This window comes from Hemibagrus wyckioides, linkage group LG12, assembly GCF_019097595.1.
Source record: "Hemibagrus wyckioides isolate EC202008001 linkage group LG12, SWU_Hwy_1.0, whole genome shotgun sequence".
Taxonomy (NCBI): Eukaryota; Metazoa; Chordata; class Actinopteri; order Siluriformes; family Bagridae; genus Hemibagrus; species Hemibagrus wyckioides.
Window position 1 is genome coordinate 6,253,607 of NC_080721.1, and position 18,646 is coordinate 6,272,252.

General features: G+C 40.0%; 1 protein-coding gene across 1 annotated transcript; it reads left to right on the plus strand.

Annotated features, from left to right (window-relative positions):
• The first annotated feature begins 3,175 nt into the window (after positions 1-3,175).
• On the plus strand, positions 3,176-4,940 carry lratd2a (LRAT domain containing 2a). The gene has a single exon (XM_058404897.1). It carries the CDS (start codon positions 3,727-3,729, stop codon positions 4,480-4,482), a length of 756 nt encoding a protein of 251 aa, XP_058260880.1. The 5' UTR covers positions 3,176-3,726; the 3' UTR covers positions 4,483-4,940.
• Positions 4,941-18,646: the final 13,706 nt, after the last annotated feature.

Consider the following 18,646-nt stretch of genomic DNA (forward strand, 5'->3'; position numbering starts at 1 on the left):
TCTTGTGCCTGAATATTTTCCTTCACTGCATTCAAATGTAATGTTTCTATACGTGTGCCACTTCTCAGGCGGACAATTTCTGCTATATACAAGGCTGAAAACTACAGACTTTCCTGAAAATATGTTTTTCTTTTTGCATGTGTCTCAAGTAAAGTTCTAGCATCAAAAAAAAAAATCTGTTGACTACCAAAAAAAAATCACATTTAAGGATTCCATTCCATAGAAGAAGCTTTTAATTGTTATCTACCTACTTACCTACACTACATTGGCAAAAGTTTTGGGACACCCCTCCAAATCATTGAATTCAGGTGTTGTTCTTCAGGGGTTGGGCTCGGCCCCTTAGTTCCAATGAAAGGAACTCTTAATGCTTCAGCTTCATACCAAGACATTTTGGTCAATTTCATGCAGTTTGGGGATGACCGCTTCCTGTTCCAACATGACTGCACACCAGTGCACAAAGCAAGGTCCATAAAGACATGGATGAGCGGAGGAACTTCACAGAGTCCTGACCTCAACCCGATAGAACACCTTTGGGATGAATTAGAGCGGAGACTGTGAGCCAGACCTTCTCGTCCAACATCAGTGCCTGACCTCACAAATGCACTTCTAGTGGAACGGTCAAAAGTTCCCACAAACACGCTCCTAAACCTTGTGGAAAGCCTTCCTAGAAGAGTTGAAGCTGTTATAGCTGCAAAGGGCGGGACAAATCCATATTACATTCATGTGCATGTAAAGGCAGTTGTCCCAAAACTTTTGGCAATATAGGGTACCTACCTACCCACCCACCCACCTACCTACGCACCATGAAATTCTGTCTTCACATATCTTAGCTTGTTAGGAATCTGGAGTGAAAGTGGAGGGTCAGTTATAATACAGCACCCTTGAAAAACAGGGTTAAAGGTAACCGTGGCAAAATGGTGGTCCTGGGGTTTGATCCCACAACCTCCTAATCAGCAACTTACCACCGCTCCATTTTAAGTTACTTCTTACAATGTGTTCCATTCAGGATATCTCCCTTCTCACACACTCACTGTTCCCAGTTTAGGCTTTGAGTCCACAATCCAGTGACCCTGACTGGGATAGAGCTATGAATGAAGATAAACAAATAAATATTTTTGCTTCCTTAAAAGACATCAAATTATTTATTAATTAGTTTTCCAGGATTGAGGCTTGGTGATTCTGATCCTTCCATGTGTATTGATCTTTCCAGGTCACTAAACATATTTCCAGCAGCATCCTACTGGAGAAGTTTGGTCATTCGCGCACATTTTGTCAGTCATTCTTGGTTGTAACACATACCTCAAGAGCTGTGTGGAAAAACACACCCACTGTATAAGCACATGGCCATCTCAGTACAGTCCTGTAGTATCATTTATATCAGTTATATCTGTGTACATATTTGCAGGAAAAATAATCTTTAATCTTTGGAATTATTTCGGATTATTAAAGGAATACGTATGCTTTTACAGGACAATAATAACAGAGAGGTGTGATGGGCCCCGGTTACTATCACCACTCCAGAGTTGATTAATTTTCAACAATAGCACAGTAGCTGTAGTGTTTATTGCTTTTACACCACAGCATTTTAATTTTCATTTGAATATTAAATGACACAGCCGTTTAGAGATACGTTTAATGTTGTGAAACGTCCACGAGACAAGCACGTTCTGTTCATCGCTGTTGTTACAGACGCCATTACAGGCTTTCTGAATTTTTCTCAAAATTTAATTACGTCCTGAAGACTTTCCTGTGGCATAAAACTTTACAAAGCTCTGACATTGGGGACTCCTTCTATAAATATTTCAGAAATATCTCTATAGAGAAACCTTCCCAAGAACAGGAGTGAGTATTCATTTATTTATTTATTTAAATGTAAGGAGTAGACATTTTAGTGTTCATGCAAGACACAGACAATGACATAATCAGCACATTAAATCCACAGCTTCTGACCAATCAGAATCAAGAATTCACCAACATTGTGGTAGAAGAACAGTTATATATACAGTATGATTATACACATTATCGACTGAGACATGCTTGAGGTCTGAGACCCAGTATAGACACAAATTATAGTCAACCGCCATGTTATTAAACCTGAGCTTCTGTCAGCGTTTTCTCCTTTCATTACACTTAGTGAAGGGTGTGTGATTTGTGATTATAGTTCACATGACCGTTATTAAACGAATGAGACGTTGCCGTAAAATATATAACGTTTTCTTTTCATGGGAAAGCCACAAAATAAGAGTCTTATTTTGTTGTGATATTTTGTCCTTCTTTTATTAAGGAAAAGTAGCCTTACAATTGGTGTTAAATACAGAGTTTAACTAATTTCTAATTAAAAAATTTCTCATGCAAATGTCAGACTTGCATGTGTAGTCTGTGCTTAAGTGAACTCAGCTTTTAATAACACAGAGAACAGAGAGAAATCACAGTGGCCTATTTAGAATCAAAAGTTAGTGGAGCATAAAACCGTAGGCTAAACACCCCCACAATGCCCTCGCTGGTGGGACTAACAGGACAGGGACACAATTTTAATTAAGTGGCTTAGCTTGCCAGAAGCAAATCTATTAAATAAAACGGAGAACACGTTTGAACGTTAAAGGAAAGCTTCACCCTGAAACACAGTAGAAATGTTTGTATTGAAGTATTGTTGTGATTATGATTGTGATGGTTGGTGTTGTATTTTTATTATTACTGTAAGAAGCTGCTGTGTTCTAAAGTAGGATGCTGGGAAAGACAGAACAGTTTTAAAAGCTGTTGTTGTCTTGTTTGTTATATTGACCCTCATTTTTGGGGGTGGTTAGTGTTCTATGTAGTTAACAGCATTGACTGTGAATTTTGTAGCACTGGAAGCTGATCTAAAGCTGAGCAGATGAGGAGGTGAGATAGCTGGACAGGCTTCAGGACTAAAGCCCCGCTGCATCGTGCTGTATAGGTTGTTACTGGTGCCACTGTCAGTGGATTAGCTGTATGGTATTGTGGATAATGTATGAAATTATTAGCAAAGTAGCTTACATGTTAATACTTAAAAAGGCACCAGTGAATAGAATATTAATTATATTGTTATATTGTTAATTATATATGATGGTCCTTGATTTAGTTTAGCCATGTATTTGTCCCTGTGATATTCATTTGTGGCCTTGTGTATCATCTCTGTTGTCAACAGGTATTTGGTACTTTCTTGTGCACTGTCTCTTTAAGTGAAACGCCGTGTGTGTGTGTGTGTGTGTGTGTGTGTGTGTGTGTGTGTGTTATTGCTACATCATGTTATTTTGCGAGAGCGCGCGTATGCGCGCACACATACACACATACACACACCAGACGGATACAGCCCACAATCCTGGACTGCTGCTGTGTTTCTCATCCTCGAGCTAGTGAAAAGAAATGTTTGTGTTATATTTCACTGGCTTATTTAAACACAGACTATAGAGCTGACCGCTTAAGAGTTGTCTATATTCGTGGAAGTTTTTTTTTTGAAGGACTAAATGCGGATTTTTGTTCTAAAAAACAAGCTGATCTTTAAACCATGATGACCGGATATCTAAGAGAATATGGGTTCATTTGTAATATTAACCAAAAAAGTTTTTTATGGGGCGTTTTTGCGCGCGTGTTTCGAATGAAATGTGGCTCGCGCATGTCGGTATTTGGGCGCGCGGTTAACAGGTGCAGCGCGCGCTCCTAGTGCTCACTTTCTCCGGTATTACCGGACACCAGCTTTTAGTGCTGATGGGCAACCACGTCGATAAACTCGCGCATCTCAGTTACGCCGAAGTCCCGACCGCGGAGCCGAACGGCACGGACGCCGAGGACGACGGCGCGCGCATCGGCGTGTCCTACATCTTCTCCACGGACGACGACGACACGTTGGCGGACGACAGGACAGACGAGAGGACGCCGCCGCCGCCGCATGAGCTCGAATGCGCCGTCTACCACACAGCCGCGTGCGTGTACGAGAGGCGCGCGCGCGACTTGCGCGCGCACTCCGCCGAGACGCTGATGAGCAAGTTCGTGCCCGGGGACGTCCTGGAGTTCGTGGCCGCCGGCCAAAGTCCCCACTGGGCTGTGTACATCGGCGACTTTCAGGTAGTGCATCTGCACAGGGCGGAGGTGAAGTGCAGCTTCGTGATGGAAGCGGGCCGCGGCAGACGCTGCCGGATCGTTAACCACCTCTACAAGTACGAGCCGCTGAGCGCCGCCGCCGTGGTGCGAAACGCCACCGAGCACGTGGGCTTGAAGGAGCGCGAGCTGAGCTGGAGGAACTCGGAGTGCTTCGCCGCCTGGTGCAAGTTTGGCAAGCGGGAGTTCAAAATGGGCGGAGAGCTGCGCATCGGAAAGCAGCCGTACAAACTGAAGCTGCTTCTGGACGGCAGACAGGTGCACGAGCTCGAGTTTCAGAGTCTGGAGGACGCAATCATGGAGAGGAGACGCAGAGACAGGGTGGACAAACCGGCGGTGCTGAATGAGCTGGAGGCACAGAGGTGAACGGATGCAGGACCACAATTATGCATTGCATATTCAGCGCTTTATAAACCGCATCACCTGTATGTTCCACATTGTTTTTTTTATTGAAAGCCACCTAAAGTGTTTCCACAGGTCATGAGTCCTGATGGATGTAAGTGGACAGATAAATAAATATCACGCGCCAGCAGTTTATATTCATCTGCACTGTAAGACACTCTCTTTAACAACTCAGTTTAGTTTATGTAGAGGAGACCAAGGATGATTTTTAACACTTTTTTGTTTAGTTTCAGTCTGTTTACATAAAAACTCTCCGGATACGACGTCTCGTTGTAAAAGTAAACGAATTACCTTTTAATACGTAACATTTCTGGTGCATATGTTTTTTAATTTCATGTTCCCACTTTTGACTAATGGCACAGACTCTGAACAGATCAGACACACCTGTTTTGAATATGATGTGGAGAGAATAAATGCATACCTCCCTGTCTATTCCTGGTTAAACACTCTGTTTTTCATCATCTATAAAAAGTGTGAATGACCCTAATAGCCTTGTCATTAGTGTCTGGACTGATGTGCTGCCTTCAGCTGAATCATTTACATAAGTACACATGATTGGATGCTGCATCGGATAAACACGGTTAATGTTAAGAAAAATAGAGTTGCACCCCCCCCCACATGTTTACCTGCTCTGCTTTATCTACTTGGTTCAGTCCGCTGCAGTACTTTACCTGTCGTCCAGATGATGAGCCCTGACTAACTAAAATTTCATGCAGAAATGTTACAGACACTGCACCACAGCCAAGGGAGCAAAATTGATTTTCTGGCTGTAAGGGATGGCATATGCTTTCTCCCCCTGTCAGTCATAGCAGCACTAGACAGCGTATGCAGAAGAGGGCAGATAGCATTGAGCTCAGAGTGTATTACACGGCCTTGTGATGCAGCTTAAGCAGCAGCTTGATTGGCTTTACAAATCTTAGAGGTTGTAGTCTTCGCCTTAGCCAGTTGGTGGTGACCAAATTGAGGAGACAATTCACACACTGCACACAATTTAGACATGCCAATCAGCCTACAATGTGACATGTCTTTAGCCCAAGGGGGAAAAAAAAACCCAGAGTACTTAGAGGAAACCCCTGAAGCACTCTGAGAGCATGCACACTCTGTGTACACAGGGCAGGGGAAGAAATCTATTAATGTGGCAAAATGTTTCTTCTCACATTTGCAATAACTCATTATGGCTCGTTCATAATGATATTCTGATGAAACATTTGTTAGTCTATCACAGGAAACAACACAAGTGTAAAACTAAACCTTTGGAACGAGCTTTCAGTGTAAGTTTTAATGTTACAGCATATACAATAAGAGATACTGAGGGGGTGACCACAGTCTCCCCTACACTTTCCTTTTACAGTCTGAATTCAACAGTTGTTTAAGGCCAGTTCATAAATAAAGTCACACATCATGTTATAAAATAAACTAGTGGCTCAGTGGTAGGTTTCTTGCCTACTATGCGGAAGGCCCGGGTTCAATTCCCTGTCACTGGATGCAGTTCTGGTCCCAAGCCCGGATAAAATGGGAGGTTTGTCTCAGTAAGGGCATCTGGTGTTAAACCTGTGCCTGGTTGTTGTAAGGACCGGTTGGTCCGCTGTGGTGACCCCTTACACACGGAGGTAGTAGCTGAAAGATCAACAACAATATTTTATTAAAATTTTCAGAATTCATTTGCCACTTATTTCAATAGAGTACTTGATAACTTAAAATCTCAGTTTGTTTTTGTCATCTTAAGGCATATGATTCACTAAATCTCATCAGTGATTCAGTATTGACTCAGTGAATGGGTCACAGGAAGGCTGTGTAGTTATTAGGAGGAAGCCTGAAACCCACAAAATGTCCCAGGAACACTGTAAATGTTAAATCGAACACTTTTACTGCGTGACGTTTTACATAGTATTGTGAAGTCATTGACTGGATTGGCTTTAAATCTATGTTTCTTTCAAAACAGGCCATTTTACAGTACATTTCATATTCTGTTGTTTTGACTCTCAGGGAGATTTTCCAGAAGTAGTGATAAAGTGTATTGTAATGTTATTCAGGCCAGTATGCCGAAAAAAACAAAAAAACAAAAACAAAAGGTGAAACATGGGATTTTTCAGCAAGATAAAATTCTATTCCTAGGTTTATAGAGTTATGATGGTGGATAAGTTCGAATTTAACAGCACTAGCAATAAGAAGTCTAGTCCTTTAGTCAAAATACACTCTAATCCAGGAAGGAAGCTATTGAAGACCTTGCTGTGACCTTATCCCTCTTTGAATCAATTCCCAAATCTAATCAGCTCATCTTCTTGGTCATAATAATAATAATTCCGCGTACATCTTACAAACTTTCAACCGCTCGTTCCTGAGATGAATTGAATTTGTTCCCTTCCATCTGAGATTGGATCTGGAACCGAAATTGAATTTTATGGTTTAAAAGAGAATGGATATGTAGTAGATGCCTAAATCATTTTGAACTTTAATGTCCTTTAGGCGTGAAATTTCCTTCAGTGTTCGAGTTGTAGATTGGCTCTGTAATGAAATTCACCTGAAGACGTGAACACTCAAATTCAGATCTTTGCATTTAAATTCAGGCTCTGTGTAAAAACACAGTCCGGGCCGATAACTCGGCGAATAAATGTACTGTCTAAGTCGATGGTAATCAGGGGCGAAATATGTGAACATCTTCTCAGAACCTTGCCTCAATGACAAGAGAAAATCACGAGTGCAGCAGATTGTGAGATATGTCTGAGACGAGGCTCTTTATGACCTTAAGGGGTAGGGTGTTTTATTATCCAAGTGCGAAGTCTCTACATCTCAGAGCCTCTGTGGGTAAACACGGGTATGCAGGGGCAGAACGACGTAATTACAGCTGCCACCGCTGGTGAGTAATGGCCGTGCGGAAAGGCAACAAGGCACTCTTTGTGCGTCACTTTAGATCCGGCTCTAATGTCGCCGCGAAACAATTGCCCCCTAACGAGCGCTTCTTTAGCCAAGTGGCGAGCGTGACTGGTGATTGGTGGCAGATTTGTAGTGGTGCAGTGTGTGTAGATTATCAGAACACGCTGGCGATATTGCTCTCAGCCTGAGGGACGGTGCAGGTGGCTCTTTGTTTCCTCTCACAATTGTGCTCTGTTATTACTTTGTTCTGCCCTGTTATGACAGCGTGGAAAAAAAAAAGACGTATTCATCGTCTAATAAAATCAACTAGCGCACAGATTGATGTATTGAATTCTGAAGCGTTTCCTCTTGTTTGGTCTGTGTGTGTTTGCGCTGTCTGTTTCTCAGTCCTGTGTTGAAAAATGAGCTTTGTGGTCACACCAGTGCAGTGTGTAATCCCTGTGTGCTTCTTTCAGAGCAGTGAGTCAGTGGAGGTGCGTCTCAGAGCACACTGGCTGTCACTTTCCTATTAGCACAGCTGCACGTTTCCTGTCACACCATGTCAGCTTAGCCCTGTAGAGCTTAACCTGAGGCTCAGTGCACCACTATGGCCTTTAAATACATTTCAGAGGTGATCATATATTATAGATAATCTATATGTGATCACATGGGTAGATTAAGTAGAGGTCTGTTATGCTCTGAGCTGCAGGTGAATTCGTTGAAACACTCATGAACAATGTGATTATGTAAAAATTAATGAATTGTGTGGGCATAACGAAATGTCATGAGAAAATAAATGTAGAAAATCTTACATTACATGAAAATCCCACTAAAAAATAATTATTAATATATAAAATAATAGAATTGTGTGTGTGTGTGGGGGGGGGATCAAGTACCAAATAAATTAATCATGTGAAAATAGATGAATTTGGTTGGGGAAAAAAATTGGAAGAAAAATAAGTGATGTCTGGAAAAACAAATCATAGGAAAATAAATAAATGATGGAAGAAACTTAGAAGCAAAAGCAAATGAATGGATTGTGTGTGGGAGGTGTAATGAAAATAAATCAACTAAGTGGGGAAAATCACATGCAAAAATCAATGCAATTGTAAAGAGTAAAAAATAAACAAATTAAAAAAAGGGGTGGGGGAAAAAATAACATGAAAATAAATAAAAAATCTGGAAAATGTATTTACAAAAAAACAAGAGTGTTAAAATGTGTGAAATGTGTTGTGTAAATTTCACATCCATACGAATCATGTATTTATTGATCATTGTGATTAGATTCCGTTAGGGGTCATGATCCCGGCTTATGATTTTACAATATCAGTATCACAAGATACTTCTATAAAAATGATCTTTTGACCTGTATAACCCTTCCTGTCTGGTCTAATTGTGTGACTATTGTTAAATGACATCCATTCAGGTTTACTAGCTCAGTGTTAGTAGGTTTACACTAATGACTCTTACAGTGATATTGTGATCTTGACTAAGTGCTAACTAAATGTCCGACATTCTGATTATTTAGAAAGCGCTTAGTGTTCCATTTGAGATGATACAACCCTTCTAAAACTCATACACTAGGGTACATAGCGCATAGTGTAAGCGCAAAGTGTGTAGTGTGTCATTAGGGTAGCTAAAATAACTAAACTACCTAACTAGCAGGTGCCTGTCAGGGTGTGTTGTCTTGACTAGAGAAACCGAACCATGGGAATGATTTCTGCCAGTCTGTTAAAACAATTAAGGAAAACCAGAGTTATGGGATATCATGGGATGGCATTTGCTAAGAATTACCATTGGAGTGGACCAACAGTAAAGAAAATGCCTATAAAACTTTGTCAGACTTTTTAAACTTTATATTAAATCTTCCAGTACAGACTCCCTCAGTACAGATTTATTTAAGGAACAGTATTAAAATATGTACAAAGAAATCTGATCTATTTATTAGAGCCATGGAAATTATTATTCCAGAACTTTGCACCAACACATTAGTTCCAAGCCTGACATTAATTAGAGCTTACTTATTTCTTGAGTTCTTGAGGTTTGTAAAAGAAGTAATTACATTCAAATCAAGGGACCAGGTAAAGAGGCTAATAACTATATAACTCTAATAACTTAATAATAAATATAAGAATGAGGATAGTGGGTTGTAATTTCCACTGCTGTAGCTAAATAAAAAAAAAAGCATGCACCCGCTGGCTATGATTCACAAACCCCACTTTGAGAACCACTGCCTTAGCAGACTTTACATTTCCTTCCCTCGAGAACTGTCCCTCGAGAATATAGGGACAGTGACACTTTTGATATGTTCAGGATAACAATATGATGTTCGTTAAATATTTGATATATTGTACGCTATGTGGACAAAAGTATGTGCATCGCTGATCATCACACCCACCTGTGGTTTTCTCCAAACTGTTACCACAAAGCTGGAAGAATACAATTGTATAGCATGCTGTAGCTTTACAATTTCACTTCACTGGAACTGAGAGACGCAAACCTGTTCCAGCATGACAATGCCACATGTACAAATTGAGCTCCATGAGGAAATGGTTTAAAAAAAAGGCTGGTAGAGGAACTCGAGTGTCCTTCACAGAGCCCTGACTCAACCCCACTGATGAATTGGAACACAGACTGAACCCCAGACCTCCTCACCCAACATCAGTGTCTGATCTCACTAATGCTCTTGTAGCCAAACGCTCCCACAGCCATGCTCCAACATCTAAAAAGCCTTCCCAGAAGAGTGGAGCATATCCTAACAGAAAGTGGGAACCACACCTGGAATGGGATGTTCATCACGATGGTCAGGTGTCCACAAACCTTTGGCCATATAGTGTACATCTTATTATCAGCACATGTAGGATCTTTAAGTAAAATGTTCCGAAATAACCTGGTTTGCCAACTGTTGCCCGTGTTGAAGTATGATGGAAATTTTGTCCCACTCATCTCATTATTTTATACCAGTGTTTCCTGATCCAGTCCTCAGGGACCTGAAGGCTGCCTCGACTGCAGCTCCCAACACAGCTGAAGCAAACAAACAAGAACACTGAAAGCCTGGTTCAGGTCAGACCCAGACTTAATATTGTGTAAAAATTGTGATCACTGAGGAGTATACTGAAAAAATAATAGTTTTATACTCCAGCTGAGTGTGTTAATCTGTGTTAATAATGTCTAAGCATTACTTAGCGTTATCTACCAAATAATCTGTTTAATTCTGTACAAATTGTGCAAAAGTTGTAATGAAATAGAGTTGAATGTTTACTTGAAAAATCAGCTGACGCTACAGCATAAATTTCCTTTGCCTTTTACTTCCTAATCATACTCTATGTATGGCTAAGCGTACATTAAAGTTACAACTTCCTATCTACCTTTTATCTGGTTACTATTAATACACTTTAACCTTGAAACATCATCACTAACATATTTTCAATTTTTTTGTATTAATGTACCAAATATTGCTTGAAAGAACCCTTATTATTAAGGAATATTCCATTAAAGATTTGCGAGAAATATATTTTAGCTCTTAACCCAGACACCTGAATGGAGTATTCACATGTCCAGGTCACATGTTCAACAGGAAGTTGCATCGTCTGAATTTCCTGAAGGACATTAGAACTAAGTAAGTTCTTTTTGCTTTTCAATGATATTGCGATAAGTGTTTAACTTTGAGTGAACCCTGATAACCAAATTCTAGCTTGTCAACTTAAATATATAAATATAAATATATATATATATATATGTATTTGGCATATATTTATGCCATTAGCATGGATGCTGTTTAACCACATTGGCTAACTGACAATTCTATGCTAAATCAGAAACTCAAACCTGTAACTCATTAATTAGCAAAATGCAGCAATTACTAGAAACCTGCTATTATGAGCAGCTATTAGAAGAATTGCTTTAATGCAAGTTTTTCAGTGTTGATGAATGATACCGTTCTAAATCTTTCTGGATGATCAAACATACTGCAGTTTCACCAGAAGTAGGATGGAGTGAAGAATCGGGAGAATAAGAGCCAGGGGGATCATCAAAGAGATTATGCGCAGCCCGGACACTCTATATTCTAAACATAAATTGGAAACAGTTGACTTTTATACTGATGTGTACGTGCGAAGGACACACTTGAGAAAATATAGATAATCCCCAAGGCTAAGAGCCTAAAAAAAATGAAAGCGAGAGCAAGGGCAAAATCACTGTGACCCAGTAAAACATACATTTGAATATTAATGCAAAGATCGCATTGAACTGATCCTCCAATAATACAGAATAAAGTTTTGTGGACTGCGCATGCATCATTATTATTAATAGCAGAGACTTCACTTTTTAAGAGGAAAGAAATAAACACTCATTAACACCTTTAATCTCTCTTACTGTCATTAGAGAGTATGAGAGCGCGTGATTATTTTGGGTGGTTAATTGGTTTTTCATTTGCATAAACAGATCATTACACATTCTTTTCTGACATCTGGCTGCTGTCCTGCCTTAGTGACTCCTACAGGTGCCAAACCTCTCTTCTGGCTCCTGAGTGGTTTGTCATGTGAAAAAAAATCCCACATAAATTTATGCCTACTTTTCAGTGGACATGAAACTTTTCAGTTAACCTGGAAGCAGATAGGACGTAGCCATCGCCATTTATTTCATAGTCTGTCGATCTGCAACATTGAAGATGAATCCTTTGGGGCTAAATCGGTTTGCCTTTGAACATCCTAAACTGCATTCAGAAGATGAATCCCTGCTTTCACTTCTGGAAAGCGTTCTTAATCGCGACATGAAAGCTATCGTTGAAACACAGCAGCGACGCTGAGCACAAAACGTTGGGGATATTTTTCCTAAAAGGCATATTTTTATAGAGAATGACTGAATATCCCTGAACCATGTCTGAGCTATTAAAGACCACAAAAGAGCGCTGGCATGTGTAGATAAGCCACTAATCAAGATAAGCCACCGGCGTTGACATTTAAACTTTGTCGAACAGAATTGCTGATAGTGTTTAGAAAAGCAAAACAGGAGTCTCGGGTAAGGTTATGCGCTCGGGACTGGAAGATTGTGAGTTCAAATCAAATCCTTTACCCTGCACGCTTGTTTGCTTTATTTGTAAGTAGCTTCGGATAAAAGTGCCTACCGCATAACTGGCTGAAATGTAAATGTACCTGTGACAGCACATTTCCTGACCTCATGCTTCATTTGCATTCTTCACATTTGCAGCAGCAATGCACTTGTACCAGCATATTTTGATCACTCTAAGCTTTAGTGCCTGGCAGGTCAGTCACAGCGATGAAAATTCCAGCTTTGAGAGGACTGATTACAATGCTGGGCAGCCGCAATAATAAATACAATGGAAAGGCACTGCGTGGGGTGCCGGCAAGCTGAAAGCCTTATTCTAACTTGATTAACTCAGGGGGAGGAATTGTAAACCAACTGTGACATGCAGGAATATACAAGTACTGTAGTATGCTGGGGTGACAACCGAAGTCAAGTTTGGGAGGGTTGAGTAGCAAACAGTCAGTCGCCTACTATCGGTTATCTAAACAACTCTGCTGGTAGGTGATGTACTTACCAGAGTGAATTTGAGAGAAAATCATTCTCCAGTGTCTCTTGCTCCATTTCCCAGATATTATGCACCCCTGAAAGTAATATCATTTGAGTCACGTTTTTTTAATAGTGTAATATTTTTCCACAAGAGTGGCATGATGGTGTAGCAGACAGTGTTACTGGCTCACAGCTCCAGGGTTCTTGAGCTTGGGTTACTGTCTGTGAGGAGTTTCTCCCTGCATTTTCTCCCTGTGCCTGCAGGTTTTATTCTGGGCTCTCAGGTTTCCTCCTTCCTCTCAAAAAACATGCTGATAGCAGGTGAAAGCTGACCCAGTGAGCGAAAGCTAATCTAGTAGCCGAGAGCTTTACGCCTAAGTGAAAGCTACAATAATGAGAAAAATATTGATCTAGTGAGAGAAAGCTGAACTAGCAAGTGAAAGGTGACCTGGTGAGTGCAAGCTAAACTATTAAGTGAAACCTAGTGAGTGAAATCAGAAAGAAAGCTGACCTAGAGAGAGAAAAGTAACCTAGTAAGTAACCAACGCTGTCAACCCTATATTCATATCACACTTTCTGGTGTCACCCAAATGAGAATGAGGTTCCCTTTTGAGTCTGGTTCCTCTCAAGGTTTCTTCCTCATACCATCCAACGGAGTCTTTCCTTGCCACAGTCGTCTCAGGCTTGTTCACTTGGGATAACATCTAGGACTGTTTGTCTGTTTGTATGTTTGTTGTTTCTTATGTAAAGCTGCTTTGAGACAATGCTCTTTGTTAAAAGCGCTATACAAATAAAATTGACTTGACTTGAATTGAATAAGTAAAATCTAGGGAAAGGAAAATAACTAGGTAAAAATATGACCTAGAGGGTGAGAGCTGACAAAAGAAAGGTAAGCTCGAGATTAAAACTAGATAGCAAAAGCTAACCTAGCACAAGATAACCAACCTAGCAATGCTAATTTAGCAAGTGAAAGGAAACCTAGCGAGAGAAAACTAATCCAGTGAGAGAAAATTAGCTTAGAAAGTGAATTCTAATCCTGCTGAAAGCTGACCTAATGAGGGAAAGCTGAACAAACCTGAACCAAACTGAGGAATGAATGAATAAATTTAATTTAATCAGACCGTAGCAGACTAGCATGCTGTTTAATAGCTGCACTATTCATTTATTTAATGTTATCTGTAATTTAATTTTTGCTAATGTGATAGGATCTAAGGAATATTTTGAGCCATACAATATCTGACACTTTTGTGCAGAAGCTGTCACTAAAGTGCTATTTAACTATTTTTTCAACACCGATCAGCCCTAATATTGTGAGCACTGACAGGTGAAGTGAATAACACTGATTATCTCCACATCATGGCACCGGTTAGTGGGTGGGATATATGGGGCAGAGAGTGAACATTTTGTCCTCAAAGTTGATGAAGCAAGGAAATTGGGCAAGCGTAAGGATTTGAGCGAGTTTGACGAAGGGCCAAATTGTGATGGCTAGACCACTGGATCAGAGCATCTCCAAAACTGCAGCTCTTGTGGGGTGTTCCCGGTCTGCAGTGGTCAGTATCTATCAAAAGTGGTCCAAGGAAGGAACAGTGGTGAACCGGCGACAGGGTCATGGGCGGCCAAGGCTCATGGGGAGTGAAGGCTGACCTGTGTGATCCGATCCAACAGACGAGCTACTTTTGCTCAAATTGCTGAAGAAGTTAATGCTGGTTCTGATAGAAAGGTGTCAGAATACACAGTGCATGATGGGTCAGGGTAGCAAAAGAGGGACCGAACACAATATTAGACAGGTGGTCATAATGTCATGCCTGATCAGTGTACCCTTCATAGATACGTATAGGATTGCTGTCAGTCTTAAAATGCACCTGATATACAGTATGAGCTACATCCAGCCTAAACAGTGGAAGGGATGAGAGTTTTATTTAAAAGTAGCTGGATAAGTGTTTTAGTATCCATGTGCTAGTGTGTCCAAGCAGCACAGCGAGTGCAGTCATGCAGAGCGCAGACACATAAAAGAGCAGAGGAGGGCTTGAGCACAACGATAATCATGCAAGCAGAGAAGTGTGCACTCTGCATGACAATACTGTGAAATATCATATTCATAGATGCAAGCATGCATGGAGTTACAGGATGAATGCCAACAAATCAGTAACGTGGATATCTATCTATCTATCTATCTATCTATCTATCTATCTATCTATCTATCTATCTATCTATCTATCTATCTATCTATCTATCTTATATAATGTAAAAGGCAGACTAGACAAGCAGTGACAGTGAGCAAAACAAGATAACGCTGTGTGAAACATTGCTTTTGGGTATGTACTCCAGCAAACTTATACACGATCCATGAGCCTCGGCCTTGTTTACTATTTGTGTGGAGTTTCACGTTGTCACCATGTCAGCATGTGTTTTCTTAAGCTTTCATCTTTCCTCTCAAAAACATGCTAGTAGGTGGATTGGCTACTCTAAATTGCTCCTAGGTATGTGTGTGTGTCTGTGTGTGTGTGTGAGAGAGAGAGATTGATGCCGTGTGATGGGCTGCTTTACTGCTTTATATGCAGTGAACCTAGAATGGGCTCCAAATCAGCTACAAACCTGACCGGAATAAAGTGCTTACTGAAAAGGAATGAATGATGAAAAATCAAACTGTTTACACCACATCGCCGTTCAATGCTTGAGGCTCTGACAATAGCTCCGACTCCACATAGTAACGCACTCACTCGCTCTAATTTGTTATTGGAATCCTGGACATTATGGAACTAATGTTTACAGCTGTGAGAAAGCTTTATAACTTGTCTTGTGGTTGGTCTACAGCATGGAACCTAATTACAAAATGAGGGAATGGATTAAAACACCCAGGGATGTTGGGCTGTTATTGGAAAATAATCACAACACTGATTGATTGGCACTGATTATTTCCCCATAACCCCACTGTGTTTTATTCGGCACTTCACTGCTTTACAATATTCCCAGCATAATCCAAAGATAGACATATTACAGTAAAATATTGAAAATGAATCGAAAGTGCATCAGTTTTACATCTAGATGACATGAATTGAACGTGATGAAATCAGTCATTCCTGCTATATTACCCCAGCACTGGAACAGCCAGGCCTTTCTTCTTCTTCTTTTCTTTTTTTTTCCCCCATTCCATCTTCATATTATTCAGGCAGTCATGTTAGAATTCAGTGTGATGTATTTTGGACCTCCTGCAGTCCAGTTTCCCCCTGAGAACCAGAGCTCGTCTCAAACGCAGGAGCAGCGCTGTTGAATACCAAGCACTGAATCATATTGGTTCCAATTATACCAAACAAAAATCACTGCCTCCCTGCAGAAACCTGGCCCATTGTGCTCACTACAGGCACCACAAGGAAGACTTTCACTCCAGCACGTCACTCTAGCGCTGGATGAGATGAATGATTCATTCGTGAAGTTTCGACGCCGCGGCGGCAGTGAACGCCTCAGCTGAATTTTGAGTCATGAGTACTTGAAGCTTCAATCCCAAGGTCAAATCCTCACAGGGCAAAATATTCCTAGCTGTGCTTTGTGCTCTAAGTGGCTGTTCATGGTGGGAAAGAGATGGAACTCAAGGTCCAATAACCGTCACAAGCTTGACTAATAAACATACTCATAACAGGCACATGATTGCACGTTTGTAGTAGTTATGGTTTCGAGTCCAAGATATAATTTTAAAAAATAAAACATAAAAAAGATGGCAAAAATAACATTTAATAGGAGTCTTGTATGTTACCCATATATGTTGCTGCATGAATTATGTTAAAATGATCTAGCTTTTCTTTCTTTATTATTATTAAAGCTGTAATTATTACATCAATCATAAAAACGTAGAAAAAACATTATTTATGCATTGTATTTTATTTCTATAATCATTTTCTGACACACAGCAAAGCAACTAGATAAGTTCATAAAAGAATCTCTGGAATGCAGGCTAATTTATATCCTTGAATATTGAGTACTGTATATCCTTGAAAAAATATATATATATTTTTATCATTTCAAGGATAAGCTGAGTAAACACTTACAGCAAGTGCTCATAATTGTATAAAAAAATAAATTAATTAATTAATAAAAATCAGTATCAAACTGTCAGTGGACTTATTGTTGTTTCCGGCACAAGCCAGAACGATGCTACACAAAACAATTAGTTAAAATTAAAGAACAGATTAGTTCATTCGATTCAATCCAATTAATTTGTATACCGCTTTTAATAAATGGACATCGTCTCAAAACAGCTTTACAGAAGTATAGAGACATATAACGTTTATAGTTAAGTTACTATTTTACCCTAATGAGCAAGCCTGAGGTGATGGTGGCAAGGAAAAACTCCCTGAGATGATATGAGGAAGAAACCTTGAGAGGAACCAGACTCGGAAGGGAACCTCATCCACATTTGGGTGACACTGGACAGGAAATAATATAACTGATGATGATAATTTGATTGATAATGTCCTTTCCGCAACAGCAACCAAGAGCTCTTGAGGAACTAATAGCTCTGTAGTTTCTGAGCTCATTATTGACTTCTTCCTGCCAAAACAATCAGTTTAAATTAAAGAACATTATCACATGGATATGAAAAGTCTACACACCCCTCTCCTGAATCTCCTGAAACTTTTGTGAGATATGCATGCTTTCTAAACTCATTTTAGGCTTTAGTAGTTGGATGAAACCTAGAAAATGTGAAGAAAAATCCTACAGAAGCAGCTATGATCCATATTTGGGGTCAATCCCAATCATTTAATTAACGGCAACTGAACGATTCTGGCTCATTTAATCTTATTTTATACAAGTGAGCAGTTGAGAGTTAAGGGCCTTGCTCAGAGGTCCAGCAGTGGCAGCTCGGTAGACCTGGGAACTCACAACCTTCTGATTAGTAACCAAACACCTTAACCTCTGAGTTACCACATCCTCACAATTATGTTTGAGTATGAGACTGAATGTGATTGGTTCATTCTGAACACAGCCACACCCACCAGTTATAAAGGATGTATACACTTATACAACCAGGTGATTGTAGCTTATTATGTTTCCTTTTACCCTCCCATAAAACTGTTTTTCACTTCATTTTTATACTCTATAATGTCACATTGAGGATGGAGAAAGTTTGATTTATCTTGGTTTTTTTAATATGCCATCTGAACAGGAGTGTGTAGACTTTTCAAATTGATCTGAAGACTGAATAGTGATGCACACAATATTTGTTTAAAATTCTCTCTATCCTCACTCGAACACACTGAAAACAACCCAAAGTCTGCAGTGGTGTTAAAGCTCAGAAGAAATTTAAAATAATAATAAAAAAAATCACTGGTCTGTTAGAATTCCTATGAATTCCACATGAGGTGGAGTTATCATTCCAGTCTTTTGTTGTTGTTGGAAATCCGAATCCTATGTGTGTTTGTCTATTTCTGTAACGGGTATTTTAGCTTGATATGCCTGCTGTGGTCTCTGCTAGCAATGCAGCATTCCATACATTATTCTACAGAATGTCATATGACCTAGATGAAAGAAAGAAAATTAAATTCTTGTTTTTGTGCATCATAGAGCCTTTTATATTTATGACTTCTGAAAGCCGGAGAGATGCAATGGACCTACTCAAAGCTGTGTAGCTGTTTGAAATCCTGCGGTCAGCCAGGGGGGAAATGACCTTCATCCAGTACAGGTGAAGGGCACTGTGGGAGGCTGGTGTTGGTCAGACATAAGTGAACACCTGCTGTTTACTTCAGCT